The sequence below is a fragment of the Homarus americanus genome, unplaced genomic scaffold (genome assembly GCF_018991925.1).
Source record: "Homarus americanus isolate GMGI-L3 unplaced genomic scaffold, GMGI_Hamer_2.0 scaffold45698, whole genome shotgun sequence".
Classification (NCBI taxonomy): domain Eukaryota; kingdom Metazoa; phylum Arthropoda; class Malacostraca; order Decapoda; family Nephropidae; genus Homarus; species Homarus americanus.
The window spans coordinates 924,798-938,380 of record NW_024735554.1 but is presented as its reverse complement, the minus strand read 5'-3'; the positions used below and the strand labels follow the sequence as shown (position 1 = coordinate 938,380).

Genomic DNA, 13,583 nt, shown 5'->3' with positions numbered 1-13,583 from the left:
AATTTTATGAGCTTCCACTTTTCGTATTAATCTTTCGTGGGGGACTCTGCCGAAGGCTTTGCTAAAGTCAACACCTATAAGAATATAAGAACATAAGAATGGAGGAAACTGCAGCGGGCCTATTGGCCCATACTAGGCAGTCCCGTTTACACCCAACCCCTATTGCTCATATGAGCATCCAACCTATGTTTGAAGCAATTCAACGTATTCGAGTTAATGATGATATTTGATAACTTGTTCCATTCATCCACTACTCTGTTTCCAAACCAGTGTTTACCTATATCACGCCTAAATCTAAATTTGTCTAATTTAAAACCATTGTTACGAGTTCGCTCCTGGTTGGATAGTTTGAGTACCTTTGTAATGTCCCCTTTGTTTAGCCCTGCCTTCCACTTATACACCTCTATCAGGTAGCCCCTCGCTCTACGTCTCTCAAGGGAGTGCAAATTAAGATGCTTTAACCTGTCTCTATACTCAAGGTTCCTAATGCCCGGGATTAGTCTTGTCATTCTCCTCTGAATTCTTTCCAAGGATTCTATATCCCTTCTGTAATACGGTGACCAGAACTGAACTGCGTAATCCAGGTGTGGTCTCACAAAAGCAAGATACAGTTTTAGGATGACCTCGCTAGTCTTGTAACTAACAATCCTTTGTATGAACCCAAGTACTTTATTAGCCTTGTTACGAGCAAAAACACATTGTTTACTTGGCTTAAGGTTCCTACTTATCATTACTCCTAAATCTCTCTTGCAGTCGGATTTCTCTATGGCATCGTTGTTCATCTGGTATCTGGTTTCCCTGTTTACAACTCCTATACTGAGTACTTTACATTTGTCGACGTTGAATTTCATCTGCCATTTTTCAGACCATTCGAAAAATTTGTTTAGATCTTCCTGTAGTTTTGCCTAGTCCTCGTCAGATTTGATAACACGTCCTATTTTAGTGTCATCAGCAAATTTACTTATGTTGATGTCAATGCCGATATCTATGTCGTTTATGTATATAATAAATAATAATGGTCCAAGTACTGAGCCTTGGGGAACTCCACTTGTGACGTTGCTCCAATGGGACTTAGTGCCGTTAATGCTCACTCGCTGTTTCCTGTCCTGTAACCACGCCCTAATCCATTTAAGGATGTCACCTTTGATGCCATGAGCTTCTACCTTTCTAATTAGTCTTTCGTGGGGGACTCTGTCGAAGGCTTTGCTAAAGTCGAGATATACCACATCATAATTGTGCCCCTCGTCCACCGATTCGAAAACTGATGAAAAGAATGTTAATAGATTAGTTAGGCAAGAACGTCCGCTTGTGAAGCCATGCTGGGAATCATTGATTAATCGGTGCTTCTCCAGGTGATTTCGAATAGAGTTTGAAATGATTGCTAAAGTCTATGTAAATAACACTTCAAGAGAGCAAGAGGAGGAGGAGAGTAAGTAAAAAAATCAACTTCAAGCTAACAAGAATACCAAACACTATGGACGAGTTACTGCACCACGTGGCCAACGTGACCGCACACAGCAGGGCAACTATAAACTATAATTTGTATGTTCAATTCGTGTTCCTTCTCCTTTTATAACGGAAGCTTTTGCTAAACGACCCACGACCCCATGTTTTTGCATGTAAGAAGTCATTTCTGTCCAATGCTTTTTTTCTCAGCCTTCGGGCTGCTCAAGCTTTTCAAAAATCATTATTATTATTATTATTATTATTATTATTATTATTATTATTATTATTATTGTTGTTGTTATTATAATTATTATTATTATTATTATTATTATTATTACTACACACACACACACACACACACATCACAATATGTGTTGTAAGCAAGAATTTTACATTTTACTTATAGTCTACATAAAATTAAAGTATACAGACTGAGTATTACAGATTAGAGTGTGGCTGTGGCTGTTTTTCACCTGAAAGCAGTGACGTAAAGCTCAAGGTGGCTCATAAAACAAATCCAACTGCCTCTATAGCGTGTTGGGTGGAAGAGAGCAGAACAGAACAGTAATTAAAAGCTAATGAAACAAAACACAGCAAGAGACTTTGTTTGAAAAAACAAAAACATTTGTCTTAAGGTGAGAGTATATGTTAGGATCCAATAATAGACTATAGAGGAGAAGAGTTAACTTTCAGTGTTGTGGTTCAGAAGACGACCGAAGCAAGATTACTGTGGCAAGTTAAGGGTTTTCTGAGAGTGTAAATAAAATTAGTATTGAGTTCATGTTATTTCATCAAGTTATTGGAATCTCCAACAACTCCCTGAATACGAATTCGCAACTTTCGACTTACAACAGGTACCTACTTTACTGCTAGGTGAACAGGGACTAATGGGGGCTAGGAAGTAAGTCCAAACAACTTCCACCGGCCCGGGAATCGAACCCGTGACATCTTGCTTGCGAGCCAAAAACGGTACCGCTTCTACCACCGGTCCCCTTTAGTATTGAGTACAGCATGTGGTGGGAGGCAGACAGCTGACCATTATACCCCACTGTTGCTAAATCACCCGCTATATTGCTTTACACTTTGCAGTATCTTTTATCTGTTGTGAGGTGATTAGTTGTGTTTTAAATACATATCCAGCTACGTTTGAACACTCGAGTTTGGCTATTCTTGCTGTTATCATTTATGACTCGTGTTATCATAATCGCGTTTGACTCGACAGGACAGCTCCAGTTATTAGTTATCAGATAATGCACAGGTACTAGTCATTAATTTATACAGGTAGAATACTACAAAATATATAACCCATCTGGAATGTGTACATTAGATTTGGTTAAGGTAGAGTTAGGTTAGGTAATTACCAGGTATAACACTCTCCAATAAGAATGTCCAGTTATGATTCATTTCTAATTTTGTTTAGAGTACGTGATAAATTTGACCCTGGCGGATAAATCAACGAAATTGAAAGTGGGTCCCATAGGAATGACAGCTTGTAAGGGAAAGTGTGGGTACAGCACACTGTATACTAAGCTTTCTCTTCCCAAAGCTGTAAACTTAGGTACCCATTTACAGCTGGGTGAACTGTAAGCACCTGAGAATCTCTTTAAATACTTATCCTTCCAACGCCTAAGTTGACTCTGTATACGTGTAACTGACCGATATCTTTCTATGAGTACATATGCATTTTATCTCTGGTGTGTACATGCTGATGTATATGTGCATAACTATGTATTTTCCAGGTTTGTCTGTTCCTGTATATGACTTAAAAGACTGTATACATCACTTCTCATTGCTTCACATAAAACCTTTTTCCTTGTGCGTCCTTTACCAACCTAAATTTTGTTTTTCTTCTAAACTGAGAAACTCCTTAATTTTGATCTGAGAGAGAGAGAGAATAAAGAGAGAGAGGGAGAGAGAGAGAAAGAAAGAAAGAGAGAGAGAGTATGGAGACGACACACAATACACCTTTTCACATATCCGTTGAGACATTGTTACATAACTATTTGACAAATTTCATAACCGAATGACAGAACACATATCGAATGACAATCTAAAATAACTGTTGGTGGTATGTCATTCTCCAATTGTTACATTCTCAAGCTATATGTCGGCTGTCGGCTTATTGTTCACGTCTGTCAACTTCATAACTTATGTCACTCATTTCCGTTAGCATGAACGAACAGTTATTTTAGATTGTCATTCGATATATGTTCTGTCATTTGTTATGAAATTTGTCAAATAGTTATGTAATAATGTCTCAACGGATATGTGAAAAGGTGTACTGCATATCTCTCCCTAAAGCCTCGATGACACTGCCAGCCTCTTGACGACAATGTGGCGAGGAATCGCTTACAGAATAAGAAGAGCTTCATTTCAGTAGGATGTCTTGATAAAGAACCAGGGACATGCTCTGTTTATCAAGCCTAGTACAGTAGACGTATTGGTGTCCACAGATGAAGGTGCTGGCGCTGTGTGTGTTGGTGTTGACCCTGGCGGGGTGCGTGGCGGAGGCCCTGCCGCCACCTGAGAGATCCTACAACATCCTTATGCTTCTTCCTCTCTCCACCAAGAGCCACAGAAATGTCTTCCTGACACTCGCTGAGGCTCTGGCTGAGCGTGGACACCAGGTAAGACCACAGCTCACCTTAGCTGACCATGCTGTTCCAGCTGACCTTAGGTGCCCGTGTTGTTCCAGCTGAACCTTAGTTGACCATGCTGTTCCAGCTGTTCCAACTCACCTTTGCTGCCCATATTATTCCAGCTGATCTTAGCTAACCACAGTGTTACAACAGACTATCTCACCACGGCGTCTATCTCACCACGCCGTCTACCTAACCACGGCGTCTTCGTCATCATGGCGTCTGCCTCACGACAGCGTATACCTCACAACTGCGTATACCTCACTATGGCGTCTACCTCACCACTCTGTTTACCTCACTACGCCGTCTACCTTACCACGGCACCAACCTCACCACGGCTTCAACCTCACCACGGCGTCTACCTCACCATGGGATCTGCCTCACCAAGGCGTCTATATCACCACGGCGTGCACCTCACCTCGGGGTCTACCTCACCACGGCGCGGCGTCTACCTCACCACTGCGTGTACCTCACCACGGGGTCTAACTCACCACGACGTCTACCTCACCACGTGGTCTACCTCACCCCGGCGTTTACCTCACATAAGAACATAAGACTGGAGGAAACTGTAGCGGGCCTATTGGCCTATACTAGGAAGTCCCGTTTACACCCAATCCCTATCGTTCATTATCTGTCAAACTTATATATGAAGCTATCCAGCGTGTTCGAGTTATTGATGATATTTAGTAACTTGTTCCACTCATCCACGACTCTATTTCCAAACCAGCCTAAATCAAAATGTGTCTAATTTATAACGATTGCTTCAATTTTGCTCCTGGCTGGATAATTTAAGTGCATTTGTTATATCACCTTTGTTTAACCCTGACTCCCGGAATTAGTCTTGTCATCTTCCTCTGTATGCTTTCTAGGGATTCGATATCCATTTTGAAAATACTGTTACCAAAACTGAACTGCACAATCCAAGGGAGGTCTCACAAGCGCAAGATATAGTTTTAGAATAATTTCGCTCGTCTTGTACCTAGCACTCCTTTGTATAAACCCTAGTACGTAGTTAACGTTGTTTCGAGAAGGTACGTATTCTTGACTTGGTTTCAGATTCCTACTCATCATTATCCCCAAATCATTCTCACATTCAGATTTCTCCATATCAACGTTTTTCATCTGATGTTGGTTCCCTCTCTACATCTCTTAGGCTAAGCACTTTACATTTACCAATATTAAATTTAATCTGCCAATTTTCAGATCATTTACAAATTTTTGTTTAGATTTTCCTGTAGATTTGTCTTCAACAAATTTACATATGTTGCTGTGTACGCCTATATCTAGGTCGTTTATGTAGATGATAAATAGAAATGGTCCAAGTACTGAGCCTTGAGATACTCCACTAGTGATGTCACCCCAATCGGATTTGGTGTCATTAATACTGACTCTCCATTTACTGTCCTGTAACCACACCCTAAGCTTGTTTAGAATATCTCCTCCAATTCCACTAATTTCAATTTACGTATTAGTCTTTCGTGGAGGGACCCTGTCGAAGGCTTTGCTAAAGTCCATCTTCCACTGATTTCAAATGAATGATAATTGATTTGTCAGACATGAAGGCCCACTTGTGAAGCCAAGCCAGAAATCATTGATCAATTTGTGCTTCTGGGGGTAATTTCGAATTGAGTTTGAGATTATTGCTTCAAGTAATTTGCATGCAATTGACTTTAAACTAATTGGACGATAGTTAGTAGATAGTGATCTATCTTATTTCTTGAAAATTGGTATCAAATTCGCTATCCTCCAGGATTCTGGTGCTACACCGGATTTTAATGACATGTTAAACAAGTTTGTTAAGGGCACACAAAGTTTTTCCTTACATTCCTTTAATACTCTGGCAAATATGCCGTCGTGAACTGGCGACTTATTAGATTTTAGTTTATCTATTTGTTTACTAACATCGTTACTAATCACTTCTACCTCATTTAATATATTTTCTTCACTATTTCTGTAGATACTCCGTGCTTCGGGTATAATGTTTGAAATTTTTGATGGTGAAAACTGACAGGAAATATCAGTCCAGATTATTGCTCATTTTTCCGTTGCTATCCTTTAACTCGCTGGTGTCTGACTGTATTGGTCCAATCTTGTTTCGTGTTTTAGTTTGATACACTTGGAAGAATCCCTTAGGGCTTAGGGTTTGACTTCGCCTCCCTTGCTCCCTTCAGTTCAGTATTCCTCTTGTTTTTCTTATCTCGGTCTTAACCCTATAACAATCTCAGCGGTAAACGCCACCACGATTGATTCTCCTATCTATAGGCTTTCTTTGTCCGATAATATTCTTTAAATATTTTTTTGTCCATTTGAAGACAATGTTATTTGATCTGAGTTTCCTGTATAGTATACACTGCCTATGTGCATTAAGTAACTCATTATTTACATTGTTATTGTACTCGTCAGCCTCATATCTTGTGGTCAGGTCACCCTGAACGATCATATTTTGCGAACTTATCACTGTCAGGTCACCTGGTAAGTGAAGTCAACCTCTGTTGGTACATTAGCTGAGGTCATATTATTTACCACCTCCCATACGGTCGTGTAGTTACCCCCAAGCGTAATACCCCTTTCTCAGCTGCCTTTTCAACCTATCAAAGTTTGCCCTTCAGAAAGCTGGGACTTTAATGAATTTTTCTTATGACTGACATGAAGTTCTACTTTGAATCTCACTTCTTTGTGATCGCTGTTATCTAGTTCACTCTCCAGATCGACATTATTAATGAGGTTTACTCTGACAGAAATAAATCTAGTATATTATTTCCCCGGGTGGGTGAGGCTATATGTTGACTGAAAAAACAGTCCTGAACTATTTTAAGAAAATACTCTGATTCTGAGTGACCAGTAAGTGCGGTGTAATCTATTTGACTAAAGTTGAAGTCGCCTACTATACAGACTTACCTATGTCTGGATGCCCTGCATATTTATTCCCAAATAAGTAGCTCATTAACCCTAACTAGATTAGGAGGACTATATATTACCCAATGATTAATTTTTCACTACCATTGGTAAATTCTATCCAAATTGTTCCTGTATTCAGTTCAGTTTTTATTTTCTTATTGATATCACACTTCAAATTATTCCTGATATAGATTGCTAAACTCCTTCTCTCCTAATCTGATTATCGGTATGAAATAATTTGTATCCTTTAATTTTGTATTCGGCAGGTAACTCACGTGAGAATAAGTTTATCTATGTTTCTGTGAATGTTATTATATTCATTTTTTCGGTACATACCAATGCCCTGATTTCATCCATTTTATGTCTCATACTTCTACTGTTTGCGTAGTAGACATTTATTTTAGTCGTCAGCTGAGTCCTCTCTGCCCAATTTATCTTTATCACCATTCCGAGCATGATTTTTATGTAACCTTTGACCCCCATGCTCACATGTTCCCCTAGCAGTTTAAAGGTTTTGACATCTTTTGAACTGCCATCTCGAGAGAGTCAGCCACGGTTGCCACCACATCCCTAGATAAATGCACCCCATTCCTGGCATAACGGTCCCTTCTGCCATAGAAGTTGCCCCAGTTGTCAATGAATGGAACTGATATTGACTTGCAATATCTGTCAAGACACTCATTGACAGCAACTGCCCTTGACAACCATTTACTGCCAACTCTCCTTCTAGGAAGGACACCATAAATGATAGGGTTACATCCCTTCCTCCTAATCCAGTCAATAGCTGCTATGAACTTATCAAGAAGCTCCTCACTCCTACACCAGCCAATATCATTACCTCCTTCACTGAGGCAGATAATGGGTTTGTTCCCTTTGCCAGATAATGATAAATGTCCATCCTGTCTACTATATCACCCACCCTAACTCCTGGCAAACACAATTCCATCTTATTTCTGTCTTTACCACAGAAAGCTCGATCTAGGTAACTTCCCTGAGAATCCCAAACAATAAAGGTTTTCGCATCTTCCTTGTCAGCCTTGTCCTTGACTATGTTACCCTCAATTTCGTCTACTAAAGCACTAAACAAGTTAGTCCACTTAGCTGTTGTCATTTCCTTGTTGACGTTTTTCATCACCAGTTTCATAGTTCCTCTCCTCATCACCCTCCACTGGCCTGTGGTGTTGTCACACACAAACTCCCCCCGTCTCATATCTTTCTCCTTCATCCTCGCAATCACTTTCTTCAACCTCAAGTTTTCGTGCATGGCCTTCTCTAGCTCAGCCTTCAAAGAGGCACGGAGCTACTCACAACTAACACTATCGATGATTGGACATTCAGTTAATCTCCGGAAGCTAAATCGGCAGTGATCTTTCCTCTAGTGAGTTCAGCACATTTCGATCATATCGCCCCTCACTCTGCATTTCTCGTGGAAATGCAAATTTAGATGCTTTCATCTTTCTCTATGCTCAAGGATCCTAATACCTAGGATTAGAATGGACAACCTCCTGCGAATGCTTTCTAAGGGATTCGATATCCATTCCATTCTGCAGTACTGTGACCAAAACTGAGCCTCATAATCCAAGTGAGGTCTCACAAGTGCAAGATATACTGCACTTTAGGTCATATTCGCTAGTCTTGTAACTAACACTCCTTTGTGTGATCCCAAGTACTTTGTTAGCCTTGTTTCGAGGAAATACTCATTGTTGTCTTGGTTCGAGATTCCTTCTTATCATTACCCCTAAATCTTTATTACGGTCGGATTTCTCTATCTCAGCATTGCTCATCTGAGACAGCCTCACATATCGACTTCCATTTTTTTTTGTCTCGACAGATAGTGATGCTTACCAACAACACAGAGTCTTGCAAACATCCAAATATCCGAGAATTTAACCACGGCATTCCGGGACCCAGTTTTGATAAGAGCGACCTTATGAACAAATTGAAAGGGTCGTCGAAAACAGCTGAATTCCTAAAAGAGTACGAAATAGTCATGGCCAGGAAGCTGTACAAGGTGCCATCGGTAAGAGATATTTACCGACGACGGAAAGAGTTTGATCTCATCGTTCTGCATCATAGATACAATCAGGTCAGTAGTATTTTATTTTTGTTAATTATTATTTAGTGGGCACCCCCCTACATCCTTGTGTAAGGTGAAGCGCAGAAGCGTTTACAGCGCCCAACAGGGAAGCATGCGAAGTTCATGCTTGCTTTTATGTCTCATGAGTTTATGGCGTAGAAGCCTGAAGAGTCAGTGGTTTATGTCATCAAGTTATTGGAAGCTCCAACAACTCCCTGAATACGAATTCGCAACTTTCGACTTACAACAGGTACCTACTTTACTGCTAGGTGAACAGGGACTAATGGGGGCTAGGAAGTTTGTCCAAACAACTTCCACCGGCCCGGGAATCGAACCCGTGACATCTCGCTTGCGAGGTAAGAACGGTATCGCTTCTACCACTGGCCCCCCAGGTCAGTAGTGTTATTCTCCATAGATACAAAGTAGTCAGTAGTGCTGTTCTTCATAGATACAGTGAGGTCAGTGATTCTGTTCTCCATAGGTACAATTAAATGAGTGAAGTTCGCTTTAGTTTTATGGTCATCAAGAAAATTGTATCTGGAATCAGTGTTATATTTAACAAAGTGTCTTAAATGGAAAAGAGCTTCAATTTCATCCACAGCTTAATATGATCGTATGTAACTTGACTCTTCTATTCATTTAGGTAAGTGTGTCTATCTCAGGTGTCACTTTCGCTGTAGTGAAGGTATTTATGGTCATTATGATTATTCAGGTTTACCCCCTCTTATGAGTCTTTGGGTGTTATTAATATCTTAAAACAACTCCTCAGACTATTCAGTGTGGGTCAGTTTAGTCCTTCAAGATTTGTGTGACTTTGAAAGAACTTTTGATTAATGAATTTTTTAACTTTGTTCTACGTTAATGTATCACTTGTTGATGCCTGTGAAGTCTTCCATCGACTTCACTATTACCTCCACCTTTAAAACATTGATGACACACAATATTTTCCCTGCAGATGATTTATCCCTTCGTGCATGAGGTCCCCTTCATCATGGTGTCTACAAGAGATATTGACCCGCTATTTAGTGCTGTTCTGGGCAACTTCCTCCACCCAATCTATCTCGCCAATGCCATGTTTGAACGACACTTTCTGATACCTTCATGGGGCCTCTTGATGGACATGATTGCGCAAGTGGGATATTCCTATATGCACAGAAATTGGGTTACCGTGCCTGCGATACAGAAGGAGGTGAGTTTTGCACCTGTCAGTAAATTTTCCGACGACGGCATTGATAGGCTGACATATCACACTGTCTGCGTGTGTAACTGTAGAGAAAAAAACTAATTATCGTTCCTGGCATGTCCATTGTTTATGGCAGAAAGATCACTGAGCTGTAAATTATTATCTACTGAAAGAGAACAATATACAACACAGAGGTTACGAAACACACATTACAGGAACCTTCCCTCTCATATTGAAGAGTTTTATTCTTGTAGGTGTATAGTGTGATGGTTAGATCAGGGTCTCTCACAGCCACAACTTAGGTATTGTGAAGGTATTGAGGCTTGTGCTCTCTGAACGTCTGCCCTTCCTCAGATCTCAGCCCAGTTCTCGGACCTACCGCCGCTGCTAGACCTGGAGAAAAACACAAGTCTGGTGCTTCTCAACACTCAGTTCTCCATGGACAAGGCGCTGCCCCTCCTGCCCTCACAGGTGGAGGTGGGCGCCATGCACTGTCGTCCCGGTAAACCCCTTCCACAGGTAAGTGTTTTTATGCATACCACAGGTAAGTGTTCTGTTGCACGCCACAGGTAAATGTGTTCTGTTGCACGCCACAGGTAAATGTGTTCCGTTGCACGCCACAGGAAAGTAGGCAGCTATCAAACGGAGGTACTACCGCCAGGGAAGATATTAGAAGCGTAATGTTTTGTCTAATGGTAGACCCTGCTGCCATATGGCATCACAAAAATTGTGACCAAGTCCCAGGTTGCTGATCTGACTTTCTGCCTCATTTACACACAATTGCTGGGTCTCAATTGTTTCTCTTACTTGGACAACACAACATACATATATCGTTTCATTTTTGTTTATGTATATATTTATGGCTCTTTCTTATTACTGGGGGTATTATTGATAATTTTTTTAAATTTTTATTAATTTTTTTATTATAATTGTTATTTAATTTAAATGTTGTTACTAATTTTCTTATTCATATTCTTATTATTGTTATTTTATTATAATTTGTTATTTATTTAATATATATTTGTATTAATTTTATGACAATTATTATTATTATTATTATTATTATTATCATCATCATCATCATAATTATTTTATATTATTATTTTATTATATTATATTTTCGAACCCCAGGCCTTGATGTGGGTCATTAAAAATGACCTGTGCCCGGGTGGGCTAATGCCCGTAAAAAAAAAAAGTAAATGTTCTACTACATGCCACAGGTAGGTGTTCTGCTCCATACCAGAGGTAAGCCTTCATTTGCATGCCACAGGTATGGTTTTTGCTGATCATGCCGTTTGGCTCAACTGGGTACTTCGGCTGCATGACTGTTAAGTTTTCCTGCTGAAGGTTTCACTTAAGTATTCCTGCTGGAGTCTTCATTAAGTACTTCTGTTTGAGGCTTCATTAAGTCCTTCTACTGGAGGTCACAGCTAATACGCCTGCTGGGTGGCTTAGGTAACTACTACTGCTGGAGGTCACGTACTGCCCATATTGTGACCTTCTCTAGTAAATGCCCTTACGGTTATTTGTCTGCCAATTACTGCCAATCAAATTCCAGATCTTCTTAATCCTATGTTACAACCTTGTGTTACTGAGTGTACTTTACGAGAAAATAAAACTATTGTATTGTCCAGAGCGATCAGAACATCTTTGTAAATACTTTGTTAGTAATGTGATTCCTTCTGGAAATATAACAGTGACAGGCACAAAAGCTTCCTCCCCGTTTCTTCCCCTGGACATTCTTGGTGTCCAGAACTTGGCTGACTACAACTCGATGTCTTACAGGATCTCGAATCTTGGATCAATGGCGCTGGGTCTGCGGGCGTCATCTACTTCAGTCTGGGTTCTGTGATGGACAGTAAGTCGTTGCCACTTGAGTATCAGCAGATCTTCCTCCAGGTATTCCGCAGGTTACCTCAGCGGGTCATCTGGAAATTTGAGGGAGAGCTGAAGGACGTCCCCGACAACGTGATGATCAGCAAGTGGCTCCCCCAGCAGGATGTTCTCGGTGAGTCTAGTCTGGGATATTTGTTGTTGAAAACCCACTACTTCTTGTGCTGTCACTGTTGCCCTCTGTATAAGTCCATCCAACGGTTCACTTGCATCTTTTTTTTTTTTTTTGTACAGTTTGTCAGAATTTTGTAAAATATGTTCCGTTGTGGCCATATAAGTGACACACCTTATTTCCTTTTACTAACTACACTATAAAATTACTTCTTTTATGTTTATCATACATTATGTTTTCGTTATCGTATCCATTTCACTTCCTTTCTGTGACAAACATCCAGGTCAATTAAAGGTGTGGCTGTCAAATCATAATGTCCTCTACACATATGTCTAGTAAGAGTGAAATTATTACATGTTTACATGTTTTCTTGACTTTTACTTAGTCCATCAGCAAGTCCTCATACAGACGGCGACTCTTAATACTTAAATATGACCAATTACATCAATGTCAACACAGTTTTAGGTTCTGTGAATAGACAAATACTTGATGATTTTGTAGGATTATATCCTGGAACCAATTCTTTCTTAAGCAAACTTAGTATTTTTCCGTGTATTGATTAAGGGGTCAATCTAAAGTACATTTGACCATAACCTTCCTGCCTCTGACATAACTTGTGTACTGCAGCTCATGACAACGTGAAGGTGTTCATCACTCACTGTGGACTCTCAGCCTGCAGGAGACCATCTACCACGCCAAACCTCCTCGCCCTCCCATTATTCAGTGACCAGCCCAAGAACGCTCTGAGGGCGAGAGACCTGCCCGGTCACTCGTACAGTGGGAGGAACTGACCACCGAAGTGATTCTTGATGCTCACTGACATCCTCAACAACGTCACGTTAGTTTTGTTGCTGAACTTTTGTAAGATTCTCTAACCTTTTCTCCGCCTGAACAAGAATATAACGTTTAGATCTAAGTGTCTTTAATAAGTAATAGATAGTTAAGCACTCGAACAACTCATTGACTTAGGAATAAGGAAATCTTTCCTTTAATCCTTTATCGAAAAAAGAATCTTGGCTGTTTCTTTTATATTCCAAAGAACAAAACAAAACATATTTTATGTACAGTAGCTAAAACACCTCAACCAGCCAAGATTCGAACCCACGCCCAAGGCCACGATGACTGTGACTGGGGAATCCACACCACCAGGATATAAAGCAGTCCTAGACCTTGTTATATTCTCACAAAGCCTGTTCAACGAGCTTATGGCGCCATGAACCTCTAATGGGGGCTTTGTGTGAAATATAGCAGAGTCTAGACTGCTTTTGTATCCTGGTGGTCCAGAAGGTAGAGTTCCCCGCCACAGTCGGGCCGAATCCTGGCGGTTGAGGTGTT

At 40.4% G+C, this 13,583-nt stretch overlaps 1 protein-coding gene across 1 annotated transcript in view; it reads left to right on the top strand.

The window, feature by feature from the left end:
* Nucleotides 1–3,886: 3,886 nt before the first annotated feature.
* The window catches only part of LOC121871301 (UDP-glycosyltransferase UGT5-like), a 16,571-nt gene continuing 6,874 nt past the window's right edge, over nucleotides 3,887–13,583 (top strand). Inside the window, exons 1-6 of the mRNA XM_042373519.1 lie at nucleotides 3,887–4,073; nucleotides 8,815–9,069; nucleotides 10,016–10,249; nucleotides 10,598–10,762; nucleotides 12,029–12,251; nucleotides 12,876–12,997. Coding sequence (XP_042229453.1) covers nucleotides 3,900–4,073; nucleotides 8,815–9,069; nucleotides 10,016–10,249; nucleotides 10,598–10,762; nucleotides 12,029–12,251; nucleotides 12,876–12,997 — 1,173 coding nt within the window. The 5' untranslated portion in view covers nucleotides 3,887–3,899. The remainder of the gene's footprint in view (nucleotides 4,074–8,814; nucleotides 9,070–10,015; nucleotides 10,250–10,597; nucleotides 10,763–12,028; nucleotides 12,252–12,875; nucleotides 12,998–13,583) is intronic.